Source organism: Physella acuta, unplaced genomic scaffold (assembly GCF_028476545.2).
Source record: "Physella acuta isolate Inbredline_101_S28 unplaced genomic scaffold, ASM2847654v3 ptg000148l, whole genome shotgun sequence".
NCBI classification, from domain to species: domain Eukaryota; kingdom Metazoa; phylum Mollusca; class Gastropoda; family Physidae; genus Physella; species Physella acuta.
This window is the reverse complement of record NW_026731667.1, coordinates 549,144-562,129: the sequence shown is the minus strand read 5'-3', so window position 1 is coordinate 562,129 and position 12,986 is coordinate 549,144. Positions and strand designations below refer to the sequence as shown.

Here is a 12,986-nt window from a genome sequence, read left to right as displayed (position 1 = left end):
TCTGTATATCTTGTGTAGGCTAGAGTCAAGTCTGATGCCTCTATTGACTGTCTGTATATCTTGTGTAGGCTAGAGTCAAGTCTGATGATTGCCTCTGTATATCTTGGGTAGGCTAGAGTCAAGTCTGATGCCTCTATTGACTGTCTGTATATCTTGTGTAGGCTAGAGTCAAGTCTGATCCCTCTATTGACTGTCTGTATTTCTTGTGTAGGCTAGAGTCAAGTCTGATGATTGCCTCTATTGACTGTATATCTTGTGTAGGCTCGAGTCAAGTCTGATGACCAGCCCAAACACCTACAAGCCACTGAGGATCTCCTGCAGAAACTGGCCCTCCAAGAGGCTCAGCTGCAGGCCCTGACACTCAGGATTGGTCGGCTCAACAGACGGTCATCTCAGTATGGCGAGGCTGGTCAAGCTGAGGCTCAACATCTGGACAATAAGTTAGATGGCTTGAACAAGAATTTGGCCAGGTAATATTTGGGATGGCTTAAACAAGAATTTGGCCAGGTAATATTTGGGATGGCTTAAACAAGAATTTGGCCAGGTAATATTTGGGATGGCTTAAACAAGAATTTGGCCAGGTAATATTTGGGATGGCTTAAACATTTGGCCAGGTAATATTTGGGTGATTGAAGCAAGAATTTGCTAGGTAATATTTGGGTGATTAAACAATAATTTAGCCATGTAATATTTGGGTGATTGAACAAGAATTAGGCCATGTAATATTTGGGTGATTGAAGCAAGAATTTAGCCATGTTAAGATCGTGCTTGAAGCAAGAATTTAGCCATGTTAAGATGGTGATTGAAGCAAGAATTTAGCCAGTTGATTTTGGTTGTAATTTGTCTACCTCCAGGGTGCAAGCTTTAATCAACGAGAAGAAAGTCAAGTTGGAGACAGCCAAACGTTACTACCAGTTTCTGGAGGACACGGAGCAGGAGGAGAGGTGGGCAGCTGAGAAACTGGAGGAGGTCAGGTCCACCAACGTTGGGAAGGACCTGAACGCTGGACTTCTTCTCTTAAAGAAACATGAGGCAAGTTCACTTAGGCTCTCAAATACCATGTGGTCACCTTACTTCACTTAGGCTCTCAAATACCATGTGGTCACCTTACTTCACTTAGACTCTGAAATCTCAAATACCATGTGGTCACCTTACTTCACTTAGGCTCTCAAATACCATGTGGTCACCTTACTTCACTTAGACTCTGAAATCTCAAATACCATGTGGTCACCTTACTTCACTTAGGCTCTGGAAGCTGAAATATCATGTTATCTTGATTCTCTTAGGCTCTGGAAGCTGAAATGCAAGGCAGATGGCGCAGGTGTGAGCAGATATGTGCCACTGGTCAAGACTTGGTCAACCAAGGCCATCCAGCCCGGTCAGAGATTGGCTCCAGGATCAAATCTTTAATGGACAAATGGAACCAGCTGCAAGACGCAGCTACTGCCAGAAAAACAAGATTGGAGGATGCTATTGAGGCCCAGCAGGTGTGTCACCTGTCATGTCAGTCTGTCAGTGTCATGTCAGTCTGTCAGTGTCATGTCAGTCTGTCAGTGTCATGCCAGTCTGTTGTTGTGTCATGCCAGTCTGTTGTTTTGTCATGTCATTCCATCCTTGTGTCATACATTATTTATTGAAGCTCAAACCTTTGACTTGAAACATCCAGTACTTAAATGCCCCATCATTAAAAAAAAGTCAAACATCCAGTACTTTAATGTTATTAACCCCATCATTAAAAAAAATCAATTATCCAGTACCATAAAGTTTAATGTTAACCCATGATTTATTTGCTCCAATTATCCAGTACTATGCAGATGCAGATGAAGCAGATTCCTGGATGAAAGAAAAAATGCCTCTTGTCTGCAGCGATGACTATGGTAAAGATGAGGCTAGTGCCCAGGTAATCCAGTTAGTGGACAGGTCTTTAGGTCATGGCAATCTTGTAGAAATGTTAACATCACATGAAACCAAATATTGTAGAAATGTTAACATCACATGAAACCAAATGTTGTAGTAATGTTAACATCACATGAAACCAAATGTTGTAGTAATGTTAACATCACATGAAACCAAATCTTGTAGCAATGTTAACATCACATGAAACCAAATGTTGTAGAAATGTTAACATCACATGAAACCAAATCTTGTAGTGATGTTAAGATGATGTGTATTTGTCTAGGCCTTGCTGTCCCGCCACAACCGACTGGACCAAGACATCCGAGCCTTCAACACAGAGATCAAGAGGCTGGAGGAGCTTTCTGTTCTCATGACCAAGGCAGCCAATGAACACAATGTAAGTATGGGCTAGTGGCCAACAGACCAGGGGCCAATGAACACAATGTAAGTATGGGCTAGTGGCCAACAGACCAAGGCAGCCAATGAACACAATGTAAGTATGGGCTAGTGGCCAATAGGCCAGGGAAGCCAATGAACACAATGTAAGTATGGGCTAGTGGCCAACAGACCAGGGGCCAATGAACACAATGTAAGTATGGGCCAGTGGCCAACAGACCAAGGCAGCCAATGAACACAATGTAAGTATGGGCTAGTGGCCAACAGACCAGGGGCCAATGAACACAATGTAAGTATGGGCTAGTGGCCAACAGACCAAGGCAGCCAATGAACACAATGTAAGTATGGGCTAGTGGCCAATAGGCCAGGGAAGCCAATGAACACAATGTAAGTATGGGCTAGTGGCCAACAGACCAAGGCAGCCAATGAACACAATGTAAGTATGGGCTAGTGGCCAATAGGCCAGGGAAGCCAATGAACACAATGTAAGTATGGGCTAGTGGCCAACAGACCAGGGGCCAATGAACACAATGTAAGTATGGGCCAGTGGCCAATAGGCCAGGGAAGCCAATGAACACAATGTAAGTATGGGCCAGTGGCCAACAGACCAAGGCAGCCAATGAACACAATGTAAGTATGGGCTAGTGGCCAATAGGCCAGGGAAGCCAATGAACACAATGTAAGTATGGGCCAGTGGCCAACAGACCAAGGCAGCCAATGAACACAATGTAAGTATGGGCTAGTGGCCAATAGGCCAGGGAAGCCAATGAACACAATGTAAGTATGGGCTAGTGGCCAACAGACCAAGGCAGCCAATGAACACAATGTAAGTATGGGCCAGTGGCCAACAGACCAAGGCAGCCAATGAACACAATGTAAGTATGGGCTAGTGGCCAACAGACCAGGGGCCAATGAACACAATGTAAGTATGGGCCAGTGGCCAATAGGCCAGGGAAGCCAATGAACACAATGTAAGTATGGGCTAGTGGCCAACAGACCAAGGCAGCCAATGAACACAATGTAAGTATGGGCTAGTGGCCAACAGACCAGCCAATGAACACAATGTAAGTATGGGCCAGTGGCCAACAGACCAGCCAATGAACACAATGTAAGTATGGGCTAGTGGCCAACAGACCAAGGCAGCCAATGAACACAATGTAAGTATGGGCTAGTGGCCAACAGACCAGGGGCCAATGAACACAATGTAAGTATGGGCTAGTGGCCAACAGACCAGGGGCCAATGAACACAATGTAAGTATGGGCTAGTGGCCAACAGACCAGGGGCCAATGAACACAATGTAAGTATGGGCTAGTGGCCAACAGACCAAGGCAGCCAATGAACACAATGTAAGTATGGGCTAGTGGCCAACAGACCAGGGGCCAATGAACACAATGTAAGTATGGGCTAGTGGCCAACAGACCAAGGCAGCCAATGAACACAATGTAAGTATGGGCTAGTGGCCAATAGGCCAGGGAAGCCAATGAACACAATGTAAGTATGGGCTAGTGGCCAACAGACCAAGGCAGCCAATGAACACAATGTAAGTATGGGCTAGTGGCCAACAGACCAGCCAATGAACACAATGTAAGTATGGGCCAGTGGCCAACAGACCAGCCAATGAACACAATGTAAGTATGGGCTAGTGGCCAACAGACCAAGGCAGCCAATGAACACAATGTAAGTATGGGCTAGTGGCCAACAGACCAGGGGCCAATGAACACAATGTAAGTATGGGCTAGTGGCCAACAGACCAGGGGCCAATGAACACAATGTAAGTATGGGCTAGTGGCCAACAGACCAGGGGCCAATGAACACAATGTAAGTATGGGCTAGTGGCCAACAGACCAAGGCAGCCAATGAACACAATGTAAGTATGGGCTAGTGGCCAACAGACCAGGGGCCAATGAACACAATGTAAGTATGGGCTAGTGGCCAACAGACCAGGGGCCAATGAACACAATGTAAGTATGGGCTAGTGGCCAACAGACCAGGGGCCAAGTGACCAACAGGCTAGTGGCCAACAGTTGGCTAGTGGCCAGCAGACTTGTGGCCAACGGTTGGCTAGTGGCCAATAGGCCAGTGGCCAACAGACCAGGGGCCAAGTGACTAACAGACTTGTGACCAACAGCTGGCTAGTGGCCAACAAATTTGTGGCCAACAGCTGGCTAGTGGCCAAAAGGCCAGTGGCCAGCTGCTGGCTAGGGGTCACTGGGCTAGATTCTAACAGGCTGACAAGCTAATTAAGGGTAATGTATTGTTGAATAAAACACCAGTATTACAAGATGTGCTAAATGTATTGTTGATACAAGTCTAGTTAGTGAGAAGTTTTGCTGTTGTTGATACAAGTCTAGTTAGTGAGAAGATTTGCTGTTGTTGATACAAGTCTAGTTAGTGAGAAGTTTTGCTGTTGTTGATACAAGTCTAGTTAGTGAGAAGTTTTGCTGTTGTTGATACAAGTCTAGTTAGTGAGAAGATTTGCTGTTGTTGATACAAGTCTAGTTAGTGAGAAGTTTTGCTGTTGTTGATACAAGTCTAGTTAGTGAGAAGTTTTGCTGTTGTTGATACAAGTCTAGTTAGTGAGAAGTTTTGCTGTTGTTGATACAAGTCTAGTTAGTGAGAAGATTTGCTGTTGTTGATACAAGTCTAGTTAGTGAGAAGATTTGCTGTTGTTGATACAAGTCTAGTTAGTGAGAAGTTTTGCTGTTGTTGATACAAGTCTAGTTAGTGAGAAGTTTTGCTGTTGTTGATACAAGTCTAGTTAGTGAGAAGTTTTGCTGTTGTTGATACAAGTCTAGTTAGTGAGAAGTTTTGCTGTTGTTGATACAAGTCTAGTTAGTGAGAAGTTTTGCTGTTGTTGTTACAAGTCTAGTTAGTGAGAAGATTTGCTGTTGTTGATACAAGTCTAGTTAGTGAGAAGTTTTGCTGTTGTTGATACAAGTCTAGTTAGTGAGAAGATTTGCTGTTGTTGATACAAGTCTAGTTAGTGAGAAGTTTTGCTGTTGTTGATACAAGTCTAGTTAGTGAGAAGTTTTGCTGTTGTTGATACAAGTCTAGTTAGTGAGAAGTTTTGCTGTTGTTGATACAAGTCTAGTTAGTGAGAAGATTTGCTGTTGTTGATACAAGTCTAGTTAGTGAGAAGATTTGCTGTTGTTGATACAAGTCTAGTTAGTGAGAAGTTTTGCTGTTGTTGATACAAGTCTAGTTAGTGAGAAGTTTTGCTGTTGTTGATACAAGTCTAGTTAGTGAGAAGTTTTGCTGTTGTTGATACAAGTCTAGTTAGTGAGAAGTTTTGCTGTTGTTGATACAAGTCTAGTTAGTGAGAAGTTTTGCTGTTGTTGTTACAAGTCTAGTTAGTGAGAAGATTTGCTGTTGTTGATACAAGTCTAGTTAGTGAGAAGTTTTGCTGTTGTTGATACAAGTCTAGTTAGTGAGAAGTTTTGCTGTTGTTGATACAAGTCTAGTTAGTGAGAAGTTTTGCTGTTGTTGATACAAGTCTAGTTAGTGAGAAGTTTTGCTGTTGTTGATACAAGTCTAGTGAGAAGTTTTGCTGTTGTTGATACAAGTCTAGTTAGTGAGAAGATTTGCTGTTGTTGATACAAGTCTAGTTAGTGAGAAGATTTGCTGTTGTTGATACAAGTCTAGTTAGTGAGAAGATTTGCTGTTGTTGATACAAGTCTAGTTAGTGAGAAGTTTTGCTGTTGTTGATACAAGTCTAGTTAGTGAGAAGTTTTGCTGTTGTTGATACAAGTCTAGTTAGTGAGAAGATTTGCTGTTGTTGATACAAGTCTAGTTAGTGAGAAGATTTGCTGTTGTTGATACAAGTCTAGTTAGTGAGAAGTTTTGCTGTTGTTGATACAAGTCTAGTTAGTGAGAAGATTTGCTGTTGTTGATACAAGTCTAGTTAGTGAGAAGTTTTGCTGTTGTTGATACAAGTCTAGTTAGTGAGAAGATTTGCTGTTGTTGATACAAGTCTAGTTAGTGAGAAGTTTTGCTGTTGTTGATACAAGTCTAGTTAGTGAGAAGATTTGCTGTTGTTGATACAAGTCTAGTTAGTGAGAAGTTTTGCTGTTGTTGATACAAGTCTAGTTAGTGAGAAGTTTTGCTGTTGTTGATACAAGTCTAGTTAGTGAGAAGATTTGCTGTTGTTGATACAAGTCTAGTTAGTGAGAAGATTTGCTGTTGTTGATACAAGTCTAGTTAGTGAGAAGATTTGCTGTTGTTGATACAAGTCTAGTTAGTGAGAAGATTTGCTGTTGTTGATACAAGTCTAGTTAGTGAGAAGATTTGCTGTTGTTGATACAAGTCTAGTTAGTGAGAAGATTTGCTGTTGTTGATACAAGTCTAGTTAGTGAGAAGATTTGCTGTTGTTGATACAAGTCTAGTTAGTGAGAAGTTTTGCTGTTGTTGATACAAGTCTAGTTAGTGAGAAGATTTGCTGTTGTTGTTACAAGTCTAGTTAGTGAGAAGATTTGCTGTTGTTGATACAAGTCTAGTTAGTGACAAGTTTTGCTGTTGTTGATACAAGTCTAGTTAGTGAGAAGTTTTGCTGTTGTTGATACAAGTCTAGTTAGTGAGAAGATTTGCTGTTGTTGATACAAGTCTAGTTAGTGAGAAGTTTTGCTGTTGTTGTTACAAGTCTAGTTAGTGAGAAGTTTTGCTGTTGTTGTTACAAGTCTAGTTAGTGAGAAGATTTGCTGTTGTTGATACAAGTCTAGTTAGTGAGAAGTTTTGCTGTTGCAGATATCTCCAGCCAAATTCCTGCCTGTGGAGAATGGCGAGCAGGTGGACGGGGAGGTGGAGGAAGATGAAGAGGAGGAGGAGGTCATCCAAGTGCCTAAAGAGGTGGAGGTGGAGGAAATAGTGGAGAGAGAGATCCTCCAGGACGTCGTAGAGACTCGCAAAATTCCTCAGGTCAAGGCCATGTATGCTTATAAAGGTCAAGGATTTTCTGTGGACAAAGGGGAGGTAAGTAGTGTTATAAGCAGTGTCCCTGTTCTGTCCCCTCAACCCATTGGATTGGTCAGTAGGTCAAATAGACATACTCGTTTTGATTGGTCAGTTGGACATATCAACTCCATTTTGATAAGTCTCACCTGTGCTCATGTAACCATATAGTGGAAAGGAGCTGAAATTATTATGTATAAAGTATTGCATGTTGTTTATAGTTCACCAAATCTCCACTAAAAAAATTCACGTTTTTGTCCTTATGAACCTCTTTAATGAAGCCAATGCCTGTTTATTTTTTATAGAAACCAGGAACTCCATTATGAAAAAAAATTTCGTTTATTTTATTAACATTGTTAAATGTCCACCATTATGTAACAAATAGAATTATAACATAAGAGAGTCATGTACATTTGAATGAGAGGAAAGTTAAAAAAAATTCCAGTAAAATTAAAAAATCCAAAACAAATTGTGCAGCAGCACTGACTAGTCCTAAGTGAAAAAAAATCAATAGATTTCCCCGTCCACATGATGCATCCACACATTTAAACTTAATTATAAAAACATAAATACATAAATGTCATCTTTCATGCACAAAGCAGTCATTAGCAACTTGAGCTTGAAAGTTTTTCCATTAACCTAGTTACAACATTTCCCAGCTATCTGGGAAGGTAATCTGATAGAATCTTACAGGTTCCAAAATATCTGGGGTAGTGAAGGTGCATCTAGTAAACTTACAGATAACTTTATTTGCTACCAGAAACTTACAGATAACTTTATTTGCTACCAGAAACTTACAGATAACTTTATTTGCTACCAGAAACTTACAGATAACTTTATTTGCTACCAGAAACTTACAGATAACTTTATTTGCTACCAGAAACTTACAGATACCTTTATTTGCTACCAGACTGTTGATCCAGGGGTAGTGCACAATTAGACACAATTATTTTGTCTTAATCAACAGTACCTTAAGGTTCTCATATTATAAAAAAAAATATTGCTTTTAAGATAAAAAAAACAGTTTCCTAATGAAATTAGGCAACTTAGTACTTTAATCACTAAAATAAAAAAAACAATGTAGTTTTTAAATCCACGTATTAAACCAGTTTTTAGCCGACATTATTAGCTTCCTTGTTTGAAGTAATGATTTTTCCTGTAAGCCATTTTTGTTTGGCATTTTCTTTAGGGATTCTCTCCCTTTCAACAGGCTTTGTGCAGTGGACAACAGTTAATTAATTAAAATATTTGCCAGCCTTGTTTTCTTCTCATCGGTCTAGTTTGTCAGAGATCCATGGCGTCTGATCTCTGAGCCATCAGCCGTCTCTCTCTTCTCTCCCTCCGCTCTCCCTTGTCTCTCTCTTCTCTCCCTCCGCTCTCCCTTGTCTCTCTCTTCTCTCCCTCCGCTCTCCCTGGTCTCTCTCTTCTCTCCCTCCTCTCTCCCTTGTCTCTCTCTTCTCTCCCTCCTCTCTCCCTTGTCTCTCTCTTCTCTCCATCCGCTCTCCCTTGTCTCTCCGCTTGCCCGCTCCGTTTCTTTTGTTTGGTTAATTCATGTCAATATGCCGTCAATGCTGGACATACGAGGCTAGTCTCAATCATTTTCTGACGCTAGTTTTGATAGATTCTGGCCTAGTTTTCTATAGCTCATCACGTGTTTTCTGAGTTTTGTTAACAGTGGTCAGACGTTAGCTCTTCCGGGGTCGTCCATAAACGATGTCACTTTTAGGAAGGGGGGGGGGAGACTTTAATGACGTCGAGGGCCTCGATTTTAGAAATGAATCTTAAATTAAATTTTTGGGGTTGGTATACTAAGATGTGATGTCTGGCTTTTGACGAGGAGGGGATGAGAGCTAAAACTCGTGCGTCAAGTCTCTCGTGTGTGACCCCTGCGTGTTTATAAAAGGTCACACGTTTGAATGGGTTATATGACGTCAGCCCACGTGGTTGATTAGTATGACGTCATCTCAAAGTTGGACGTGCTTTGACGTTTGAGAAACCTCCTGAAGACGATAGTGAAAGCGGCCCTGAAGTCCTGTCGGAAGATGCCGTATATGAGGGGGTTGATGGCCGAGGCGCAGTACTGGAACAGGCTGGCGACTAGGTTTATGTAGCCGGGTAGCGCCCCTTTGTAGGGGAATATAACCTGCATAACCGGGGGGGGGGGGGGGAGGTGTTAAAATACATGTTAAAGGGTTTAAAAAAATGTGTTCAGAGATGGTTTATGTGTGTTTGTGTGTGTGTGTGTGTGTTTGTTTTGACCTAAAGACGTGTAGGACGTACCTTGTAGAGTTTAACCTAAAGACGTGTAGGACGTACCTTGTAGAGTTTGACCTAAAGACGTGTAGGACTTACCTTGTAGAGTTTGGTCTAAAGTCGTGTAGGACGTACCTTGTAGAGTTTGGTCTAAAGACGTGTAGGACGTACCTTGTAGAGTTTGGTCTAAAGACGTGTAGGACGTACCTTGTAGTGTTTGGTCTAAAGTCGTGTAGGACGTACCTTGTAGAGTTTGGTCTAAAGTCGTGTAGGACGTACCTTGTAGAGTTTGGTCTAAAGACGTGTAGGACGTACCTTGTAGAGTTTGGTCTAAAGACGTGTAGGACGTACCTTGTAGAGTTTGGTCTAAAGACGTGTAGGACGTACCTTGTAGAGTTTGGTCTAAAGACGTGTATAACGTACCGTGTAGAGTTTGGTCTAAAGTCGTGTAGGACGTACCTTGTAGAGTTTGGTCTAAAGACATGTAGGACGTACCTTGTAGAGTTTGGTCTAAAGTCGTGTAGGACGTACCTTGTAGAGTTTGGTCTAAAGACGTGTAGAGTTTGGTCTAAAGTCGTGTAGGACGTACCTTGTAGAGTTTGGTCTAAAGACGTGTAGAGTTTGGTCTAAAGTCGTGTAGGACGTACCTTGTAGTGTTTGGTCTAAAGACGTGTAGGACGTACCTTGTAGAGTTTGGTCTAAAGACGTGTAGGATGTACCTTGTAGAGTTTGGTCTAAAGTCGTGTAGGACGTACCTTGTAGAGTTTGGTCTAAAGACGTGTAGGACGTACCTTGTAGAGTTTGGTCTAAAGACGTGTAGGACGTACCTTGTAGAGTTTGGTCTAAAGACATGTAGGACGTACCTTGTAGAGTTTGGTCTAAAGTCGTGTAGGACGTACCTTGTAGAGTTTGGTCTAAAGTCGTGTAGGACGTATCTTGTAGAGTTTGGTCTAAAGACGTGTAGGACGTACCTTGTAGAGTTTGGTCTAAAGTCGTGTAGGACGTACCTTGTAGAGTTTGGTCTAAAGACGTGTAGGACGTACCTTGTAGAGTTTTGTCACACTGAAGGGCGTCATACACACGACGAAGGCCAAGACCACGATCAGCAGGGATTTGACCGCCTTCCTGCTGGCGTTGTACGCACGGCGTTTGCAGACTGGACCGGAAGTCGTGTTCACACGGTGGGATGTCCAGACGTCGCTGCTTGTTGTGGGCAGTTCAGGGGTCGGTACCATATGGTCTGTTTGTATCGTGCTTATCATATGGTCAGCTGGTCCAGTGTTGGCCACTGAATGGTCAGCTGGTCCAGTGTTGGCCACTGAATGGTCAACTGGTCCAGTGTTGGCCACTGAATGGTCAGCTGGTCCAGTGTTGGCCACAGCATTGTCAGCTGGTCCAGTGTTGGCCACAGCATGGTCAGCTGGTCCAGTGTTGGCCACAGCATTGTCAGCTGGTCCAGTGTTGGCCACTGAATGGTCAGCTGGTCCAGTGTTGGCCACTGAATGGTCAGCTGGTCCAGTGTTGGCCACTGAATGGTCAGCTGGTCCAGTGTTGGCCACAGCATTGTCAGCTGGTCCAGTGTTGGCCACAGCATGGTCAGCTGGTCCAGTGTTGGCCACTGAATGGTCAGCTGGTCCAGTGTTGGCCACTGAATGGTCAGCTGGTCCAGTGTTGGCCACTGAATGGTCAGCTGGTCCAGTGTTGGCCACTGAATGGTCAGCTGGTCCAGTGTTGGTCACTGAATGGTCAGCACAGGTAGCGACTGTATTGTCAGATTTCCCATTGGTGTCGTCCACCCTGTGTTTACCTTGTTCTAGTCTGGAGGTTTCTATGGCAACGGTTCGTAAGCTTGAGCTGTTATAATTAGGGCTACGAGTTAAGTAGTCTGACTGGTTGTTGGCGCCGTGGACAATCACGTGACCAATCTTCTTTATTGCCGAGCCGCACCAGACGTGATTAGCCAGCGGCACAGAGCCGCGGCCCGCGCCCAGCTTTGATCTGGTGGGGATGTGCCCGGGGGTGGGGATATGCCCGAGGGCTTCATTAACCTCACATTTGCAGCTGTCTTGTTGGCATTGATCGGCCTCATGGTTGGGCGGGGCGGGTTGGTCTCTCTCGCCACCCCCAGGGGGGCATGTCTGACCCCTGTCGCCACCCCCAGGGGGGCATGTCTGACCCCTGTCGCCACCCCCAGACTTCTCTCTGCTGGGGTCGTACTTGCTCTCATCAAAGTTATGTGGCTGAACTTGGTTGTGAGACTTGGCAACTTTCATTACCTGCAGGATTTGATTGGTTGGTTAAATATGGGCGGTGGCAGCAATCGTCTAAACGTGTGAAACACTGACTGTTTACCCTCCCCCTGCCCCACACACCATCAAATGACAACACTGACTGTTTACCCTCCCCCCTGCCCCACACACCATCAAATGACAACACTTACTGTTTACCCTGTCCCACACACCATCAAATGACAACACTGACTGTTTACCCCCCCCCCTGTCCCACACACCATCAAATGACAACACTGACTGTTTACCCTGTCCCACACACCATCAAATGACAACACTTACTGTTTACCCTGTCCCACACACCATCAAATGACAACACTGACTGTTTACCCTCACCCTGTCCCACACTACATCAAATGACAACACTGACTGTTTACCCTGTCCCACACACCATCAAATGACAACACTGACTGTTTACCCTGTCCCACACACCATCAAATGACAACACTGACTGTTTACCCTCACCCTGTCCCACACTACATCAAATGACAACACTGACTGTTTACCCTGTCCCACACACCATCAAATGACAACACTGACTGTTTACCCTGTCCCACACACCATCAAATGACAACACTGACTGTTTACCCTGTCCCACACACCATCAAATGACAACACTGACTGTTTACCCTGTCCCACACACCATCAAATGACAACACTGACTGTTTACCCTGTCCCACACACCATCAAATGACAACACTGACTGTTTACCCTCCCCCTGTCCCACACACCATCAAATGACAACACTGACTGTTTACCCTGTCCCACACACCATCAAATGACAACACTGACTGTTTACCCTGTCCCACACACCATCAAATGACAACACTGACTGTTTACCCTCCCCCTGTCCCACACACCATCAAATGACAACACTGACTGTTTACCCTGTCCCACACACCATCAAATGACAACACTGACTGTTTACCCTCCCCCTGTCCCACACACCATCAAATGACAACACTGACTGTTTACCCTGTCCCACACACCATCAAATGACAACACTGACTGTTTACCCTGTCCCACACACCATCAAATGACAACACTGACTGTTTACCCTGTCCCACACACCATCAAATGACAACACTGACTGTTTACCCTCCCCCCTGCCCCACACACCATCAAATGACAACACTGACTGTTTACCCTCCCCCTGTCCCACACACCATCAAATGACAACACTGACTGTTTACCCCCCCCCCCTGTCC

At 43.9% G+C, this 12,986-nt stretch overlaps 1 protein-coding gene across 7 annotated transcripts in view; it reads left to right on the top strand.

The window, feature by feature from the left end:
• LOC131935564 (spectrin alpha chain, non-erythrocytic 1) overlaps window positions 1-12,986 on the top strand; it is a 126,937-nt gene that overhangs the window by 42,204 nt on the left and 71,747 nt on the right. For 5 of the 7 annotated variants that reach the window (XM_059292030.1, XM_059292031.1, XM_059292029.1 and 2 more), the window contains 6 exons: window positions 262-470; window positions 855-1,032; window positions 1,287-1,487; window positions 1,805-1,900; window positions 2,180-2,293; window positions 7,034-7,258. In XM_059292030.1, coding sequence (XP_059148013.1) covers window positions 262-470; window positions 855-1,032; window positions 1,287-1,487; window positions 1,805-1,900; window positions 2,180-2,293; window positions 7,034-7,258 — 1,023 coding nt within the window. Of the gene's footprint in view, window positions 1-261; window positions 471-854; window positions 1,033-1,286; window positions 1,488-1,804; window positions 1,901-2,179; window positions 2,294-4,141; window positions 4,161-4,246; window positions 4,255-7,033; window positions 7,259-12,986 lie in introns of those variants that run through there. The other 2 variants (XM_059292033.1, XM_059292034.1) reach the window with 2 other exon arrangements.